Source organism: Gigantopelta aegis, chromosome 9 (genome assembly GCF_016097555.1).
Source record: "Gigantopelta aegis isolate Gae_Host chromosome 9, Gae_host_genome, whole genome shotgun sequence".
Taxonomy (NCBI): domain Eukaryota; kingdom Metazoa; phylum Mollusca; class Gastropoda; order Neomphalida; family Peltospiridae; genus Gigantopelta; species Gigantopelta aegis.
The window spans coordinates 79,938,283-79,958,762 of NC_054707.1; the positions used below are offsets into that span (position 1 = coordinate 79,938,283).

General features: G+C 38.1%; 1 protein-coding gene across 2 annotated transcripts in view; it reads right to left on the bottom strand.

Moving 5' to 3' along the window:
• Positions 1-7,140: 7,140 nt before the first annotated feature.
• LOC121381846 overlaps positions 7,141-20,480 on the bottom strand; it is a 51,921-nt gene continuing 38,581 nt past the window's right edge. Inside the window, exons 2-3 of one of the 2 annotated variants that reach the window (XM_041511214.1) lie at positions 16,316-16,378; positions 7,141-9,180 (exon numbers count right to left, since the gene is read on the bottom strand). In XM_041511214.1, the coding sequence (XP_041367148.1) occupies positions 8,923-9,180; positions 16,316-16,378 (321 nt within the window). In that variant the 3' untranslated portion in view covers positions 7,141-8,922. Of the gene's footprint in view, positions 9,181-16,285; positions 16,379-20,480 lie in introns of both variants that reach the window. The other variant, XM_041511213.1, reaches the window with a different exon arrangement.

Sequence of the window (20,480 nt, forward strand, 5' to 3'; positions counted from 1 at the left end):
GCTGCCCACACCATGACACTACCCCCGCCGAATCTGTCCACTTCCTGCACGCAGTTTGCCGCATAACGTTCACCACGACGCCTATACACGCGACATCTTCCATCATGACGTCGGAGCAGAAATCGGGACTCGTCACTGAACCACACCTGTCTCCATCGCAGTTGAGGTCATTGTCGATGAATCTGGCACCACTGCAGTCGGAGTCGACGGTGTTGTGGTGTTAAGATGACACCTCGAACTGGACGTCTGGCACGAATTCCTACCTCACGTAGGCGGTTCCGTACGGTCTGGTCGGATATCCTGCGCAAACCTGGTATTGCTGCGGCTGTGGAGGTGGCAGTAGTCAATCGTTCCCGAAGGTGGCGTACCCGGATGTAGCGGTCCTGCCCCGGGGTAGTGACCCGTGGTCGACCGGATCTAGGGAGGTCACGTGTTGATCCATATTGCTGGTAACGGTCCCACAGTCTGGAGATGGTGCTTGGGGACACATGGAATGCCCTGGCAACGGCCGTTCTGGATTCGCCTGCGTCTAGTCGGCCGATGGCATTGTTTCTCTGCGGTTCACTGAGACGTGGCATGTCCTGGATTGTCAACTGTCGGCCAGATACAGAGGCCAGGCAAGCGAACACCCTGCACTTTTATACTGTCGGTGTTCATGTTGCACGTGCAGACAACGCACGTGCAGTGGTGACATGGTTTGCACGTGGCTGCGTTTTTGCGAATATTCACATTTTGGAACTTTATTGTACAGTAGCTGCGTTTTATCGAATGTAACCGTGGGAATGTGTTTGGGACATGCAATGACCTTATATTCACAAAGCATGAACCGGTAGGAAACATAAAATCGAAGTTATAACCCATTTGTACCCTTTTGCGTTTCTTTTTTTGAAGAGTATATATACCGACCTCGGTGGCGTCGTGGTTAAGCCATCGGACATAAGGCTGGTAGGTACAGGATTCGCTGCCCGGTACTGGCTCCCACCCAGAGTGAGTTTAACGACTTAATGTGTAGGTGTAAGGCCACTACACCGATTTTGCTCTCACTACCAACTAACCACTATTTTGGGCAACAGGCCACATATCTGAGGTGTGTGCCCAGGACAGCGTACTTGAACATTTATTTGATATAAGCACGAAAATAAGTATAAATGAATTGATGCATAACATATCGGGTGGACCAAAACAGATAACCCTTCTGAATCTAGAAGTATTTTAAAAGTGTGGAGGCTGTAAAGTTGATATTTCACACCCATGACTAATGGGATATTTGTCACCTCCAGTAAAAGGTGTAGGTGTACAGGTCTAATATTGTTAAAATAGCAACAGATTCAAAAATGTAAGTAAAACAAATGCAACGCCACTGTTTCACTGAATGTGGCAAATATCCATATACATATGTAGGATTTGAAAAAAAAACCATAATATTAATCCGCAAACTGTATGAATCTGCGAAGCCGTTCACACATAAGTTAACAGATTTACTAATAATGACGCTAAATGTTCATATTTTATTTTAAATTATTTTTTGGTTCATAAACAATGACCATCAGTTAGACATGGAAATAGACAGACAAAAAGTATCCAAACTGCACTAATTCGTATGAACACACTATAACTGAAATGAAAGACAAAAACACCTTCTTTCTTCAAATCTACGTGTATTTGCAGTTTATATTACATGTTACGAAAAGGATCACTACATTACACTGTACAAAGTTGTTTTATACAAACAGGACAAGGCATACATTGTTACTATTGCTGTCAAATATTAAAATTATATTACAAAGAATGTAATTTGTTTATAGAAAAAACACAACAGCAAGAAACCCAACATACAACAAAAAACCCACCCGAAAACAGAAAGAAAAACCACTCTTCTAAAAACACAACCACAACAACTTAGACTAAAATATTTATTATGTTACGGCTAAATTCGCTTTTTTCACCACATGGTTAATTAATTTTCATAATATAATTAGATAAGGTTCTAGGACTTATACCTATATATTTTAGAAACGTTTGTTTTTAAATAATTGGCTAAAGAGCAACCACCAAAAGAAATTTCTATCTATATGATGCGAAATATCCGAGAGGAACGAAACTCATATAGTCGCTAGGTGGCGGAATAAGCCGGGTCTTTGGTTTAGAGAAAAACTATTAGTATTTTAGTGTGGAAGTCAGTATTCTCTTCCTTTGGATGAATTAAAGTGACAGACCCTATCTTTTAAACACTAAGGCATATTGTTTTACCTGAACCCTAGTTTCAACCCATAACAATGTACACTAAGTTTGGTTAATTTACAAACCTGTAACAAATTTGGATACAGTAGAGTCTGTGACGTTGAAATACCCTTAAAATAGACTAAAACGCGATTCAGTAATCATTACTTCTGAGACGCACGTGCGTTTTTAAAAGTATGAAAAATGCATTATGTGGTAGTATAAAGACCAGGATGACCAGAAACACGTCGGTTGTACGGGAATGGATAACCTAAACAATAAAATATAAGTAATGTTTGATTTCAGTGATCACAAACGGCTCTAATAGTGAAAAATATGCCTTAGTGTTTAAAAACCGGCCTCGGTGGCGTCGTGGCAGGCCATCGGTCTGCAGGCTGGTAGGTACTGGGTTCGGATCCCATTCGAGGCACAGGATTTTTAATCGAGATATCGACTCCAAACCCTGAGTGAGTGCTCCGCAAGGCTCAATGGGTAGGTGTAAACCACTTGCACCGACCAGTGATCCATAACTGGTTCAACAAAGGCCATGGTTTGTGCTATCCTGCCTGTGGGAAGCGCAAATAAAAGATCCCTTGCTGCCTGTCGTAAAAAGAGTAGCCTATGTGGCGACAGCGGGTTTCCTCTAAAAAAAAAACAGTGTCAGAATGACCATATGTTTGACGTCCAATAGCCGATGATAAGATAAAAAATCAATGTGCTCTAGCGGCGTCGTTAAATAAAACAAACTTTACTTTTTTACTTTTAGTGTTTAAAAGCTAGGCTCTGTCCCTTTAATGTCTAACTTAGTGTTAGGGATGATATTAAAATATTAATAATGAATTCTGTTAAACCATCGATTTTATTTCTTTCCTTTCCTTTTCTTTCAGTTTATTCAATGCAATAAATGAAATATTATATGCAATAAAATATGTTTTCAATCAAATTAAAATGTTCATAAAACAACATAATACAATTTATAACAATACAGCTACGACATGGCGTCTATTTCATAGAGCATCCAATAACTTAACAATACACGTGTGCATATTTAGTATATTCAATATGTAATACAACAATACTAAACTGAAGTGTACATGATTAGAGAGCATTGTGGAAATCATTATCATTATCTACATCATCATTATTATATTCATCACAATCATGGTTATAATCACTGTTGTTATTATTTTCACAATGGGTTCCAGATTTAATAACAGTAAATAATATATATGTATAACGAAACTAAGCAAACCATGTACTTAGGTAACTTATAGTGTGTAAAGTTTCAGACTGTCCAAGACGAACGGATTGAAGACAATTATATATGAAACGAAATATGGCGAAAACCTACAATTCATATTCATAGAGTATTGTTTTGCAAATATTAATTTCCACGAGTTACTCATTAGCTGACCATATGCGTACGAAACAGGGGGGCAGGGTCAAAACCGATAGAGATATTCAGGCAAAATGAGCCTGCCTAAAACCTTGTCAACATGTATTTCCATCATTCTACCCACACTATTAGTTGTAATCCATGTCAAAATGCGTGGCGGTTCGTTTGCAACCGTTTATAGCTGTTTGACAGTAATGCTAATATGAATAAATGTTGTTATCCAGATTCGGACATTTTCGGCTAATTCTGGGGAAAAAAATCAGTCTGCACCCCACCCGCATCCCCACCTTACAAAAATGGGAGCCCGTACGCTGACCTCTGATATTCAGTTTGATTATATAACACCATATTGTTATAATCTGTCAAGTAGTAAACTTCCCCACGTAAAGACTCAGCATAAGAATGATTTGTGATTCATTCACACAGGCAGTGTAAAAATAAATAAATATATGTACTCATTCGTAGAAAATTCGTTGTAGCAAACGCAGATGTATTGAAACTTTGAAGCCGCTGACCTTAATTTCCGGGATATGTATCCTTTCTCTTTGGTAAAAACAAACATTATGAGCTAATGTAAACATACATTATACTGACCACAATTTATAATTTAAAGTGACAGACCCTAGTTTTTAAACACTACGGCGTATATTTCATTATTAGAGCCGGTTTTGTTTTGATAATGGAGTCTAAAGAATACTTAGGCCCCTATACTTTATTGTTTTGGTTTTCCATTTACATACATACATTTTTTTCTATTAATCCTAGTGTTTCCAATACCACGAAAGAACCTTTTTAATATTTTTAAAAACGCACGTACCTCTGATAAGAATGTTTACGGAGACGAGCACAAATCTATATTAAGGTTTGTTTAACGTTTCAATATCACTGATACTCGATACACTCTATTTTAACTGTATCCAAATGTCTTACCGGTTTTGGTTTGAAAACTTGGTGTCCATTTTCACGGGTTGAAACTAGGGTCTGCATCTGTAAGTTCAAACGCTCTAAGTAATATGTAACTGAATTGTCAGAAAGCTGTACGAACGCTCTAAGTAATATGTAACTGAATGGTCAGAAAGCTGTACGAAGCCGAACATATTTTACACTGCCTAATAACTAATCAGCGGCTTCACGTGACGTTTACATAAGATTCTCTATCACTGAATGATGAATTCAAAATTGTTCTCTTGTTAACAGGCATTCTCGTTAAGAAAGCCACACACATTTTAAGATTACCTATAAAAATATATATTGTTGACACTTTTAAAAATACGTTCCGTGCTTATCTGGGTGTAATACAAATGCACTTTACAAATGTCTGTGATAGTTTGCAGTCTAATGTTTCGTGGTATGGTATTACGAAAACATCGGATGTATTCTTTATGAACTGACATGGTTCATTAACGAGCATATATACGAATATATACAACGTTTATAAAAAAACAATCAGGCAGTTTTGTCGAATCATGTGCTGAAATTGGAACATTACTTAGTGTTATTAACAATACATTTAAGAATTAATACGTTTAAAACAAAAGTAATCTATTAATATATAATAACCACATCATTAAACTCCCATTTAATACACTTTGGTGTTTTTAATGGGCGCTTAGTGGTATACTATCTATTATCAAATAAAGAAGTTTATAAGTACAGAGAAATTAAGCATTGTTTAGCATTGGTCAAGATAAATTAACCATGATGAATCGTTTGCACACAGTATTATACAGATGCAATCATTCAGTGTTTTATAGGACTCATATCACACCCACTACGTTTGTTTTATTCTTAATTGGACTGACATTACCTTAAGAATACCCTAATGATATTAGAGCAGTATAGTGGTATATTGACGTTTACACTGACGCTATAGTACATATATGTAAGCTGCCAATGGCGATGAATCTGACATTTTGACACCGAATCTTTAACAGTAACACTGAAGCTATCATAGCGATATTGAAGCTGACATAGTCACATTGAACCTAATGCAGGGACATCAAAACTGACATTGAAACTGTCACAAGATACATTGAAGCTGTCATACTGAATATGGCTATTTTATCAACAATGAAGCTGTTAGTGGTACTGAAGTTATCGTGATGACATAAAGTAGTCATAATGACACAAACAATCACAGTGACACGGGAACTATCGTACAGAATCGAATGTTCATGTTGTAATATTAAGCTGACACTGGATCTGGCTTGGCGTCACATGACATTGCAACTTGCACAATGACAGGTCTGCTTCAGCATTTCATGTTACGGTAAATATGACATATCTGAAATTCGATTTGAGCTTACCGATTGTATTGATCTTAGTTTTATGCAAACGTTATGGTCAGGTCGTATCAAATTATACGACAAATCAAACGATGTCTAAGAACGAAATCACGGAATAAGGTGACCTTTCTTTGCAAGAAGAGTAGAACTAGTGAACCCATATAGAAAATATAGATATTATAAAAAATATACACGACGTTTCATCCAGCACGGTATAATATTGTATGCATGATTAAATATAACTAATACTTCGTATACAATAACACTTGATTTTAGTGCATTTCTCAAGTTAAAAGTAATTGGATATTGTCTTTATAATATGGGATATAAAATAATAAGGTAGTATACCAGGCTACTTAGTTAATGATCTAACTGCCTCTATGTTTTAGATAATCAGTCATTGGTTAACAGTTATCGCAATAAGTATATACATGCATATTCGTGATTCACGAGTGCATGCCATCACAGCTGTATATATTCCATTGAGCTTTATCCTGTGCAAGTTTGGGTTTTCTAAGTTAGTCTTGCGAGTGGCAGTCCTCCTACGAGCGGTGCAAAGAGGGATGAAACATCCTGTTATGGATCTCCTAGGAGAATGGCTGTCATCCTAAGGACGAGGACATGAATATGGATCATGGAAGCAATCACAAATTTTCCTAACGTCATTTCGACTGCTCTGTACAGAGATACGATTTTTATTATCGGAATACGCTTTTGTCGTTTTACCGTTTTACCGATTCACCACGAAACAGTTTACCGATTTGATGTGTTTTAGAGTTGTTGACGTTATGTCGAATAATAGCTTCAGTAATAAACCAATTGTTCCTTGCTACATTCTGTCCTCTCGTAAATGATATCTAACTGTATTCTTTAGTTACAAGGTAACAAACACTGCCTCCCCACCTCATAGAAAAGTCCTAGAATTGAACTGTTATTTAACTAGAAGAACACACTGTATCTAAATCAAACAAGGTCAGTTATGTTATTGCTGTCTTACACTCACAACGATGACACACGTTCAGAGGGCAAGGGTATCACAATTCCACGATAACTATTACGTTCGTGATTCTACTACCATAGAAATACATTAGATGCATAACAAATAGCTATATATATATATATATATATATATATATATATATATATATATATATATATATATATATAATCACTAGTTCACGACTATTCGTGATGCTACTAACATGAAGAGTACATTACATGTTATCCTAGCGAAAGGATGTGGTATACATTGATATCACATTATGTGAGAGCATCAGATGGTGTACAGAAATGTTTCACAGTAAATTTGCTATGATAATCACTGTTTTCAAAGTTCTTCACGTTAACATCATGACACGGCTTTATCCAGTAGTGTTTTGTACTCGCCAACAGCGATGCGGTCTTGAACACCACACTATTTTCGTTCAGTCCCCCAAACATCTGTCTGAATAATGATATAACGCTTACCATATTTAACGTGTAAATGTATATGTCCTTACTGCAGAGATATGGTGACATTGGAATTGAGTGAAGCAAGCCTTGATATTTGTTTCTAGATACAGGTTTAAAACAATCTTAACAACATCTAAATATCGGATGTTTTCCATCATCAGAAACCAAGTTACACAAGCCAATTTTCTTTCGTATGTTGCCCATGCGTACAAAAGCTAGACATATCAGTTGGATAATATATCAGTAAAGTTCAGGACAAGGGACCACGAACAGCTACAACGCTGCATTTAACATCACAGAGGTAGACCTGGCTCGGTGTTTATCAAACCTAAAGCCGAGACTCGAGGCTTTTAACGCTTTGCTTGCTGCCGTAAAAGAGGTACCTCCCCTATCACTTTCTTCTAGTAAGATATGAGTTTAATTATTAGTATGATAAGGGGGGAATTGATTAGTATTTGGACTCTAAGAAAGGAACGTCCACTTGACAGCAAATCCTACCAGGAGTGTGTTAGGAAAACGTACGAGGGGCAGTTAAAAAGTTCGTAGAACTAGGTACTAAAACGATAACAGACCAAATGTTTCTGTATTACTTTTCAATTGAACCATCCTTGATGCATTTGGTCCAATTATTCTTCAAAGATGCCAGCATCATTTTAGGAGACTTCAGACTTACCAACATCTTCAAACAGGTTTGCACGGCACGAAAGAAAGCGTTCAAATGCCAGACTATAATCGCCAACCATACGCTTGTGAATTTCAGTAGCATTTTCACCTGCCTTGATGATAAACGTGATGACGGCTCTTTGTTCCAATCAGGTAAAATTCATGGTTCCAGGAGGGTAGGTTATTGCTATGCAATAATATGTAAATATATAAACAAGAACAATCGCGTTATTGATAGGACAGCTGTATGAAAGAATAAGCGTTCAGAAAAAATCCCACATCAAACATACGATGGTGTACCAAAGTTTGGTATCTAGCTCTACGAACGTGTTGACTGTCCCTCGTACGAGTGGGCAGCATTTCCTGCTGGCAACAAACAAAGGGTTAATAAAGTTTAGCCTATACAGATTGTGTCTGGAGTTTTAAAGGTTTATAAACACGGGCTTAGATCTAGTATCCGTGTCCTTTTATTTCTGAAACACTTTCCTAATGTTTTATATTGCAACTGGATGCACCGCCAAGCATATAATCAGCATATTCGAGGTTGATCAAGATGGTCAATAAAATGTTTTATACTGTCACTAACTTAATAAGCCCGCTGAATGTTTAATACTTATATCCCAAAGACAACAAACGAGAAGAAAGCTATGTCCTAGATGTTTCAGACGATTGGCGTAGTAAAACCTATATTAAGCTGCTCCCAAAGTAAGTATACACAGGGGCTCTTTAACACAGTAGGCTGTTCGATAGTAATAGACTTGTACTATATTAGATTATTTGGAGAGCGATCTCTTAAAATCTGAAGCTGTTTTAATACAGGTGGCCGCTTGTGTAGGTATGACGGTTTATCCAAAAAAAGATTCCAATATCACAATGTTACACAATAAAGTCTCCAGTTGCATTGGGTTATTTCGAGAACAGACGAATGCTGGGAGATTTCGGCAGGAATTTCATTGGACCATTCGGCGATAAGGGACTCGGCAGCGTGGGAATGGCAGTCTGCCGTAACTTGAGGATGCGACTTCTGCAGACGACACAACGCAGGGGGAGACTTCGTTGTGACACCGCCACCTGGATAGTCTTGATGAAGCACTTCCGGCAGACGACTTTGTGCCTGCAGGGGAACGTCTGCATCGTTGCCTTGGCAACAAGACATATGACGCACTGAAAAAAGAGAGAGTGAGAAAAAAATAAATAAATATGATAAATGTGTCAGACACCATTAATTGGTCGAGGAGATGGCAGTGGTAGGCTGTGGTAATATCCATTAACTAAACTAAAAAGCTATACATCCCACCAGGGGCATAGTGGAAGCTGCCATCATTGATTTGGACGAGAAGCCAAAAAATAACACGTGTTTAATGTCGGCGCAGACATAACTGTATCATGCGTAATGTCGAGTCAATCCAAACATCTGCTGAAATGTAAACCATGTGAAGAAAAAAAATAAACAGAAGAAAAAAAAGAAAAAAGAAAAAAAAGAAACAACAACACTCAAATACAAATGTATTTTATGTTGAATAAACAACAAAAAACAACAACATAATTTTTGAGCGGTTGGTTAATTTAAATGACAAACATTGTATTGTCTAAAGAATACACTGGCTGCCCTCGCACAATCTAAATAATTAGCAACATGAGTAATTTATATGCATGTAAAAAAAAAAAAGGAAAAAAAAAAAAAGAAAAACAACAAAAACAACAAAAACACTCAAGCACAAATGCATTTTATATTGAATTACACAAGAGAAGACAACATATTATTTACGCTGTTGGGTGACTTGGGCTAAATGACAAACTCGATATTGTCTAAAGAATATACTGGCTGCCCTCGCACAAGCTACATGCACCTACTTAAATTAGTGGCATGAGGAATTTATATGCAATTTCCACATTCAATGAAGAACTGTCTGGAAAAGTCGGTAACCCAATAGGTCCATTGAGTAAAGTGGATCCCAGGACGTAGTTCATCTCGGACATTCTGCACATCCAACTAAAATTGGAAACCTCTATCCTAGACACGGAAAGGAGGTGGACGGGGACTGGGCTCTCTGCCTGAGGCAAAAGGTAAGTGTTAGCGAGAGAGGAAGGTCAGACCCATCACGTTCAGTATTCTTGACAATTGCAAAGGACGGGGCGGGACGTAGCCCAGTGACAACGCACCCGCATGTCCGGTCAAGGATTCATCTCCGTCGGTGGGCCCATTGGGCTATGTCTCCTTCCAGCCAGTGCACCACGACTGGTATATCAAAGGCTGTGGCATGTGTTATCCTGTCTGTGGGGTGGGACATATAGATCCCTAACTATTAATGGAAAAAATGTAGTATGTTTCCTCTTTAATACTATATGTTAAAATTACCAAATGTTTGACATCCAATAGCTGATGGTTAATAAATAAATCTGCTCTAGTAATGTTGTTAAACAAACCAAACATTATTACAAAGGAATATATTTTAAATGAACTATCATACAAAGAATATTACATGGATCGGCCTTTAACATAGCATGATATATAATAGGATAAAAACCACAATAGTGTCACTGAAGCGAATCGTAGGCTTACGTTTATGGTTATCATTTAAATCCGCCGTACATGTGCTGACATCAATTACACACATACAATCACCGTAAGGAAGAAGAAAAAACTAGATAGTGTTAAAACTGTTATATGTTCTGTTTGTAATTAGCAGAATTTGTTTTTCAGTCGTAGATTTTACCTTTAATATCACGCTTAAGTACAAAACGAAACTTACGATAGGTTGTATAATTGGTCCCACGATAACAATGCAATAGCATATGGGGGTGATGGACGACTGAAAGCAAGGCGACTACAATAGAGAACGAGTGTCAAGGCGTAGGTGCTGGTGATTTGCTTTCATATGTACATATCTATTGATGATGGCACTGACGGTTCAGGCATGCCTACCTCAGATCCAGCTGCTGATATCGCCAGTTGCTGGATCGGGGACAGGAGAGGTGTTGAGGATGTTGATGCGTTGAATTACTAAATTTAGGAAAATATTTGTTTACCAAATGGATCCAAAATGGGAAACGAATTAAGCGTAGAAAACATTCGCATATATTATATGAATCATTTAACCAAAAGGACCTCACAGTGCCGTGGGCGAATGAAGACAAAGTGACCAGTCTATTGTTCCTCGGAATTGATCAGTCAGTCGATAACAGGATTAAAACTGTTATTGATCTGCGAGGAATACTTGATATAATACACTTTCGATGGGTATACCAAAACAAGCAAGCGATGGGGATCAATATCTGAAATATCGGGAACAAGGCGTACGGTATTGATCCAATTAACAAGCCACGACTTTCACTTCTGGCAGAAAACACATGTTTGATCTGATACTACTTACTTTGTTAGTTAGACAGAACCGTGTGATCAAGGGGCGGATTCATGATTTTGTAAAAGGGGGTGGGGATCACAAAATTCTAAAAAGAGCAATTTGAGTTTGTAGATGGCAAATGAGCTAAGCTCTCAAAGGTAGTGAGATGTGTCATGTGGAGTTGGAGGGGGATGTTAGAAGTAATTTTTAAATAAAGATGCCCAGGGCGATTTAATGTTGTATATTATAGATGATGAAGTTATATTGTAGGCAACAAGGTTATAGGCGACAAGACAACCAGCACGCGCGAACCTACTACATGCACTTTGGAAAAGGGAAAATTTATTAACTAAAATTATTTATTTCATTTGTTTTTCGTATTATGTAGGATTACAGGATAAATAAACTGTTTACTCTCTTAAAATATCAGCTTTATGTTTTTAGTTCGAATGTCTATTGCCGCTCGGAAGAGCCGTGCAGCTTCCGTCAATTCTAACCTTCACAAGATGAAGCTCAAGTCTTAAGAAAGTAACCAGCTATTCTCTATACACATTTACTTATAGTCTATAAAACCATTCTATATCATTTCTTATATTCACATCTTAAACTTATATGTCTATTAAAAACACTTTAAAACACGTAAGAGAAAGCTAGTCTTAAGAAAGTAACCAACTATAAACACATTTACTTATATTCTATAAACACATCTCTATAAAACCTATAATGTAAAGGATATTAGGAGGCTAACACTTTAAAACACGTAAAATAAAGCTGAAGTCTTAAGAAAGTAACCAACTATTCTCTACACACATTTACTTATATTCTATAAACACATCTCTATAAAACCTATAATGTAAAGGATATTAGGAGGCTAACACTTTAAAACATGTAACATAAAGGATATTAGGAGGCTAACACTTTAAAACATGTAAGATAAAGGATACTAGGAGGCTAACACTATAAAACACGTAAGATAAAGGATACTAGGACGCTAACACTATAAAACACGTAAGATAAAGGATACTAGGAGGCTAACACTATAAAATATGTAAGATAAAGGATATTAGGAGGCTAACACTTTAAAACACTTAAGATAAAGGGAATTATGATGATTTATCTTCTCTATAAAATTTATGACGTAAAGGATATTGTTGAAAACGTCTCTATAAATCGTATAAGGTAAAGGGCATTTGGGAATCAACTTCAAAAGTGTAGTGGTTCAGCTATCAGATTGAGAGATATAATCGCAAGACAGTTTTCCTAGAACAAGATACACCATTAAACATACTATACTCTCAGTGACGATTAAGTTGTCGAAGACAGCCCAGGTCAGCGTTATTAACCTTCACTTAGGAGATAAAACCATGAAGTGTTTAGATTTGCTGGTGTTATTGTCTGTTTGATGCCCACAAATGTCATTGGAAACATTAAATTTCTTGGTGTCATTGTCTATTTGATGCCCATAAATATCACTGGAAACATTGATGTTTAGGGTATTATTGTTTATTTGATGCCCATAAATGGCATTGAAAACATTTGCGGACATCATATGGAGAAATGTAAAACTTCTTATCGTTATGTTCATTGTAAACTGAAGTATTTTCCCCACAGAAATAGTTACTTATCTTGTATTTTTTTAAAGAAATACCCGGCTACAATCTAACCGTAAACCGTTAGGGGGAGGGTGGTAGTTGGGTGAACATTTAGACAAAAGGGTCCGCCATGTTCATATTCGACGCCCCCCCCCCCCCTCCAGTACAGACCACGCTACGCCCCTATCAAGGGAACCCCACAACACGACGGAAACGGCAACTGACGTCATAGTCTACTTTCTTTCCTTTTTCTTTTCTTTTCTTTTCTTTCTTTCATTTTTTCTTTTCGAAAAAGTAAAGGCATTTAGAGGCACCGCATATACTTTCGTTAACTTGCTTCAGTGCTTATCAACCGCTGATACATCTTTTTTTAAAATCTCTTTTCAGGAATTCGTCATAACGTCGTTTATTACCAAATATTCTTTCTACAATATTAATGACAGATCGAGCTTCAGGCACTACGCAAACTCATAGAAACAAAAGTGCATGTGAAAATAGAAAATTGAATACAATATTGGAGATCTGTTGACATTTATGACATTTCGGAGATACATAAAAAGTGTTGCTTCCAGCGAATGTCAACTCCATGTTTTAGTGGCAAAAGATAATATTTCAGAGATATCGAATTCTGACGGGTTTTGGGGTCAAGGCAACACTCATTGCTCCCAGTGAGCTTGCTGAGTCATTATCGTTTGAACTAGTATTTCAAGATTGACATGTCAAAGACTGCGGTATATAAACATGAATAAGGATATACTAGATGATCCTTTCACTATGGGAAAATGTATGATTGTAATCTGAGATTCTGCCCTCAGTAAGCGTGGTTGAACCATCGGGATATAAGCAACCAAACAATATAATAGGGGGCATTCGATCCTCATACTATGGGAACAATCCCTGATTATAATCAAGGCTGTCCTCCGTGGTGTAGTGGTTAAGCCATTAGATTTAAGACTGGTTGGTACTGGGTTCGCAGCCAGGTACCGGCTCCGACCTAGAGCGATCTTTAATGGCTCGAATGTGTAAGGCCACTACACCGGCTTCTATCTCACGAACCGCTAATCCACTGTACTGGACAGAAAACCAAGATAGCTGAGGTGTTTGCTCAGGAAAGCGTGCTTAAACCTTAAGTGGATATAAGCACGAAAACAAGTACTAATGAAATGAACGCCCTCGATAAACGTGTTTTTTTTTCCGTGTCAACAGTTGTCTACGAATGGTATATCAAAGTCTTTGGTTTGTATTGTCCTGTATTTATGTAATATCTGTGATGTATATTATTGTCGATAAGCCACCTATTTCTTAAACTGAGCTTTTTCATTTCATTTCACTTATTTTCGTGCTTATATCCAGTTCAAGCACGTTGTCATGGACACACACCTCAGCTATCTGGGCTGTCTGTCCAGGACAGTGGGCTAGTTGTTAGTTGGTTAGTGAGAGAGAAGAGGGTGTAGTGGCTTTACACTCGCTACATCTCGCTCCTGGTGGGAGCCGGTACCGGGCTGCGAACCCTGTACCTACCAGTCGTATGTCTGATGGCTTAACCACGACGCCACCGATAAACCTGAGCTATTTAATATATTAGTAAAGTTATGTTATCGACAGAGCCCAGAGATATGTTACCGAGTCAAGTAAACAGCAGAATGCGTGACGTCATCATAGCATGTCAGAAATTCATTACACATGTGTGTCATACAATATTTACAAACTCATTTGTTTTGATCAATAAAGAAATATGTAATAATCCTTATTCGGAAATGACATATGCATTTATAGAAAACTCACTAATTTGACCTTTCAAAGCAAATCGATAAAACAATTTTAGTTGTAAATTATTTTCTTCTTGTATTTTTTTTAAAGAAAGAAAGGCTGAGTTCCATCATGTCACTAGCTTCTGCAGCAAATTTCATTTACGGTTATATGGCGTCGGACATATGGTTAAGGACCACACAGATATTGAGGGAGGAAACCCGCTGTGGCCACTTCATGGGCTACTCTTTTCGATTAGCAGCAAGGGATTTTTTATATGCACCATCCCATAGACAGGATAGCACATACCACGGGGCCTTTGATGTACCAGTCGTGGTGCATTGGCTGGAGCGAGAAATATCCCAATGGGCCCACTGACGAGGATCGATCCCAAACCGACCGCACATCAAGCGAGCGCTTTACCACTGGGCTACGTCTCGCCCCAAAATAAAATGAAATACAGGGTTTTATTTCTGAAATTTGACGTGGCTTTGACAATGTGAATTTTAGCGTTGTTTTACCGAAAATTGTGAATGTTCTTTGTAAAAATATGTGAATTATCTCTCTTGTTCTCGCTCTAGCCAGTGCACCACGATTGGTACATCAAACACCGTGGTATGTGCTATCTTGTCTGTGGAATGGTGCATATAAAAATTCCTTGCTATTAATGGAAAAATGTAGCGGGCTTCATCTCTATAACTGTGTCAAAATTACCAAATGTTTCACATCCAACAGCCCATGTTAATCAATCAAAATGTTCTAGTAGAGTCGTTAAACAAAACAAATTTCTTTCTTCTTCTCTTGTACTTGTATTGATACAAATTAATATATCTATTTTGCATTATGAAAGGGGCGGGATTTAGCTCAGTCGGTTGAGTGCTCGCCTGAAGTGCTTGCGTCGCAGGATCGAACCATCTCGGTGGATCAGCTGATTGGGTCTTTTCTCGTTCCAACCAGTGCACCACAACTAGACAAAGGCCGTGGTATGTGTTTTCCTGTCTGTGGGAAAGTGCATATAAAAGATCCCTTGCTGCATTAGAAAAAAAATGTAGCGCGTTTCATCTGTTCACTGCGAGTCGGAATTACCAAATGTTTGACAACCAATAGCCGATGTTTAATTAATCGGTGTGCTCCAGTGGTGTCGTTAAACAAAACAAACTTTTTGCATTGTGAAAATGGGGAAGGGAATGGGTGTTTGTCAAGTGATACGTATCATTCATAAAATAGATCTTTAGGAGAGAGAGAGAGAGAGAGAGAGAGAGAGAGAGAGAGAGAGAGAGAGAGAGAGAGAGAGAGAGAGAGAGAGAGAGAGAAAGAGAGAGAGAGACACACACACACACACACACACACAGAGAAAGAGGGAAACAGAGACAGAGAAACAGGCACAGAGAGAGAGAGGGGGAGAGACAGAGAAACAGACAGAGAGAGAGAGACAGAAACAAAGAGAGAGACACAGAGACAGAGGGAAACAGAGACCGAGGAACAGGCACAGTGAGAGAGAGAGAGAGGGGGGGGGGGGGGGGGGAGACACACAGACCGGTAAATAATAAAGGTGAGTTGTAAAATGAAGACAAACGGACGTACAGACACGCATGGCGTATTTAATTTGGTTACCTCTTCCTCTTCCACCAGCGTTCCGTCTCCCTCTCCCTCGTCTATCTTCGATAGCAGTTTGTCCTGAAAACACAAAACACATTTAGTCTTAAGTAACGCCTGGCTTCGTTCCTGGTTTTATTTTCAAACGATATTCTAATTGAACTTTGGAAACCATTAAGATTTTTAACCTGCACGTTATTGTTGGTTTAGCATCCATTAATTCATTAACAGACACATGTTTATGCAGGCCTGTAGGAAAATCTGTTAAAGCCCAATTTGTAATAAACGACCAATTTTGTAATATGTATTCATTTTGTAATAAAAAACAATAAAGAAACGATGGGCACCTAGTTTTATTACAGAATGGGTAATTTTTTATTACAAAATGGATACTTATTAAAAAATGGGTCGGTTTTTAAATTACAAAATGGGAACATATTACAAAATAGGTCGTTTATTACAAAATGGGAACATATTACAAAATAGGTCGTTTATTACAAAATGGGCTTTAACATACGCCCCCACCCCACTACTTTATATAAATAAACATACACATCTTGCGTGTGCCCCACTACCACTAAAGACTGACCTCTCCAGTAGAGATCCCACCACTCACCCACTCCAGAAGTCGTTATTACGGGCCTGTTATGCAGTCTCTTTGGAAATAGTTTATTGCTGGCTACCAAAATGTAATCAAATACACTAATATATAAAAGAGTATTTATTTGTTTATACATAAGTGTCAGAAGCGGATGGTGTGTGTGTATGGGGGGGGGGGTGGGGTTGGGGGGTGGAGGGTAGGGGTACCTGGCCCTCCTTAGCTGTGAACATTATTATCCATCTCCCCGTTGAATAACTAGTAATTGACATAACTCTCCCAGACTTCCTGTTTTTCTGACATTTTCCGATGCCTCTGTTGTAAGCATGTAAACATCATTATCGAAACAGGGCACAAAGTGACCTAAGCTGGTGATCTGAGTTCGATTATAGCGTGGTCGGCCCGATAAAACAGTTGTGCATGTGACAACCGGCAGAGATTTGCGGCATTTTACGGTGATTGAAACATGAAATATTGAGGGACACTGATTTGCAGTATTTTACGGCGACTGAGATATGAAATATTGACAAACTCTATCGATCAGTTTATCGCGGCTAGATGAAAAGATTCGAGGATATAAACGACTATGAAGAAAGTTGGCCCGAGTTCACAAAATGTGTAAACAGATTAATACTTGTGTTATGGGACACCTGCGTGACACTAGATCGAGAACCGATAAAGGGGTGGGAAGTAGAGAAGTAGTCTAGTAGTTAGAGCGACAGCCTGATGGACGGCCGATTAACTATTGATTGAATCTTAGCGACGAAACCGTTATCGCATGCAGGCGCGTATTCCGAGGTGGTGGAGTTGGGAGGGTCGGGGGCGTAGGAAGTCGAACCCTCTCCTTTTCTCAAAGTAAATTCCCTTCTCTTTTTTTTGTATACTTTCCAGGGAAGTATTGATAGAACCTCCCTGTAAAATTATATCGCCATAATGTAGAAGCCTCCACCCTTCGTGCATAATTTCATGCACACGCGCCTGACATGCAAAATCGAATATCTGTCTAAACCAGAGTGAAAGAGGCGTTATAATTGCTGCAATGAATCACTGTCAGATGTTTCGAAAAATGAGAGCGGTTTTTCATTTAATAAATACCGAAATGATCAGGTACAAACACACACACACGCGCGCGCGCGGCAAGCACGTACACACACGTCGGTTGTCTATATTAGAATTATGGCAGTTAATGGTATTTTTTATTTCGTGTTGAATTATTTATATGTTTGTTGTGATATTTATATACATTTTATTTTTGTCGATTATTTTATATAGTCTTTCATAACTTCCATATGCCGTGGCTCATTGCTATTTTACATTGTATGGTATTCGGTGATGTATGTGTTATAATTAAGATGATATTATAATAAACAATCTATCTGTCTGTTTTGTCTTGCATACAGTATAAGTGGAAACAATATTTATTACACAACGGCATATGTACAACCTCATTTGAATAGCCAAATATAACTCAAGGAATGATGCATATTACGTACACAACAATATTAAAAATATGTATAGTATTAAAGAATGGATTATAAGTGGGGTGCATTTTAAATGTCTTATTCATGTACTTACTTTGTTTGATACCCAATGGTCGATGTGTATTTGTTTTTGTGTTGGGGCGTCGTTTAACATTCATTCATTTAAATGAACCAGGGCACAACAATATAAGGTATTATTCAACCGACTGTTTAAATTGTACCCTTCCCTTCCCACTGCTAGATATGGCCCGAGAATGTAAGGCAATTGAAAATGAAAATAAAAATCATCCAATCTGTCATCAAACCTTCACCTGACTTGAACAATCATTCATTCAGTCATGTCATCTTATTTGTTTGCTTATGTCGCTCCGACTTGTCGCATGCGATTTGTAGGCCAAACAAAACCGGAATATATTTAAGGTTCAAACACGCTGTCCTGGGCACACACCTCAGCTATCTGGGCTGTCTGTCCAAGGCAGTTGGTTAGTGGTTAATGAGAGAACAGTCGGTGTAGTGGCCTTACACATCAATTGAATCGTTAAAACTAGCTCCGGGTGGGAGCCAGAACCCGGCTGCTAACCAAGTACCGAGCTGCGAACCTAGTACCTACCAGGCTTATGTCCGATGGCTTGACCACGACACCACAGAGGCCTGTGTGAAATAACAATAACAGTATTGCTGTTATACGTATGTTTGTTCACTCGAACAACTCAACTCACGATGTGATCTTGAGAAAGTGGATATTAATGAGAGAAAAAAGCGAGAAAATGGTCGGTCACATTGATTTATTTTTACACGTTCCATTCCATATCATTCGGAACCGAGTTCCACGTCGATGTCCGAGAAAATCAAATTCTTCTCATTGATTCATCCCCAGCAGTAGCTGTTGAGCCCCCGTGGGTTCGATCACTCGGCCAAAGCAAACGGCTAAGTAAATTGTATTTTATACGTTAGTCTAACATGGGTTAATGAAAGCCCTGGGAACGGTTATTTCTCACACTTGTGATTAGGTGTCAATTCTTGGAATACAGGAGATAAATCCGGGGGCTCTTACGCCAACAGATAGAGAAGCGCCGAGGAATGAGAAGAGCAAACAGAGAGCCGCGGTTGGTTGGCCGCAATAAGAGACATTTGCCTACCAATAGACGTGATGTCTACACAAACACGAGTCGATAAGCCGTGCAGGAAGATTTAATTTAAAATAATGATTTGTTGCCGATCTGGGATTTCTTTTGTCTACACTTTTATCATAGCCACTCAACAGAAAATCCTATCCCAGTCGGCATGCGATTCATTCATAGACAAATCAGTCTATAACCGCCATCAATCAACAGATGGTGATTGTGTTAAGAAGTCAACTTTATAGCATACTTTTACTATAGAGGTTGGAAATTCTCACGTCAAGACTGAAATTAACTGAACAATAGAGATCCATGCTATAGCGTCTTGTGAACAGGTCTTCACGAAATAACATTTTCTAATGAAATAACATTGATGTTTGCAATGAATAACGGTCTTGTTCTGAAGGAATCCCATACAAATTCTCAAGAAATCACTGTCATATTCTCGAAAAATCAAAGACAAGAACTCACGAATGCATAGTGATTTTGTCATTTAAAACATAGCTATTGATGAATCGATCCGTGGTGTTATTTGCACAATAGCACTAATTTGTGAAACTGTGATTTCCACCTGGCGTTTTGAACGAGGTTTATCCGGATATCTTCATGCAATATGCTTAATCAGTCGGTTGCTATCACTAATAGCTTTTCCTTTTTGTTCAACATTTTCAATATTTTGAATCATAGCTAAGGTTCTACATTATGAAAATAGATTTAGATACTGAAATTATCAAAACTCCAGTTCTCATAACCAACATTTTACATTCTACGATTTTGAACTGAGGCTGTAAATTCAAGATTCGATTCTTCATACTCTGATTTGACATACTATACAACGGCTTACTCCCATTTGGTCGAATTCCCAATTGGTCGAACTGCTAAAACAACAATAGATATGGTTCAATGATCTTACTGGCATGCATGTTGTTACCTCAGTCATTATAATGAACTGTTCTAGATTATTTGAAAACCGATTATTATTG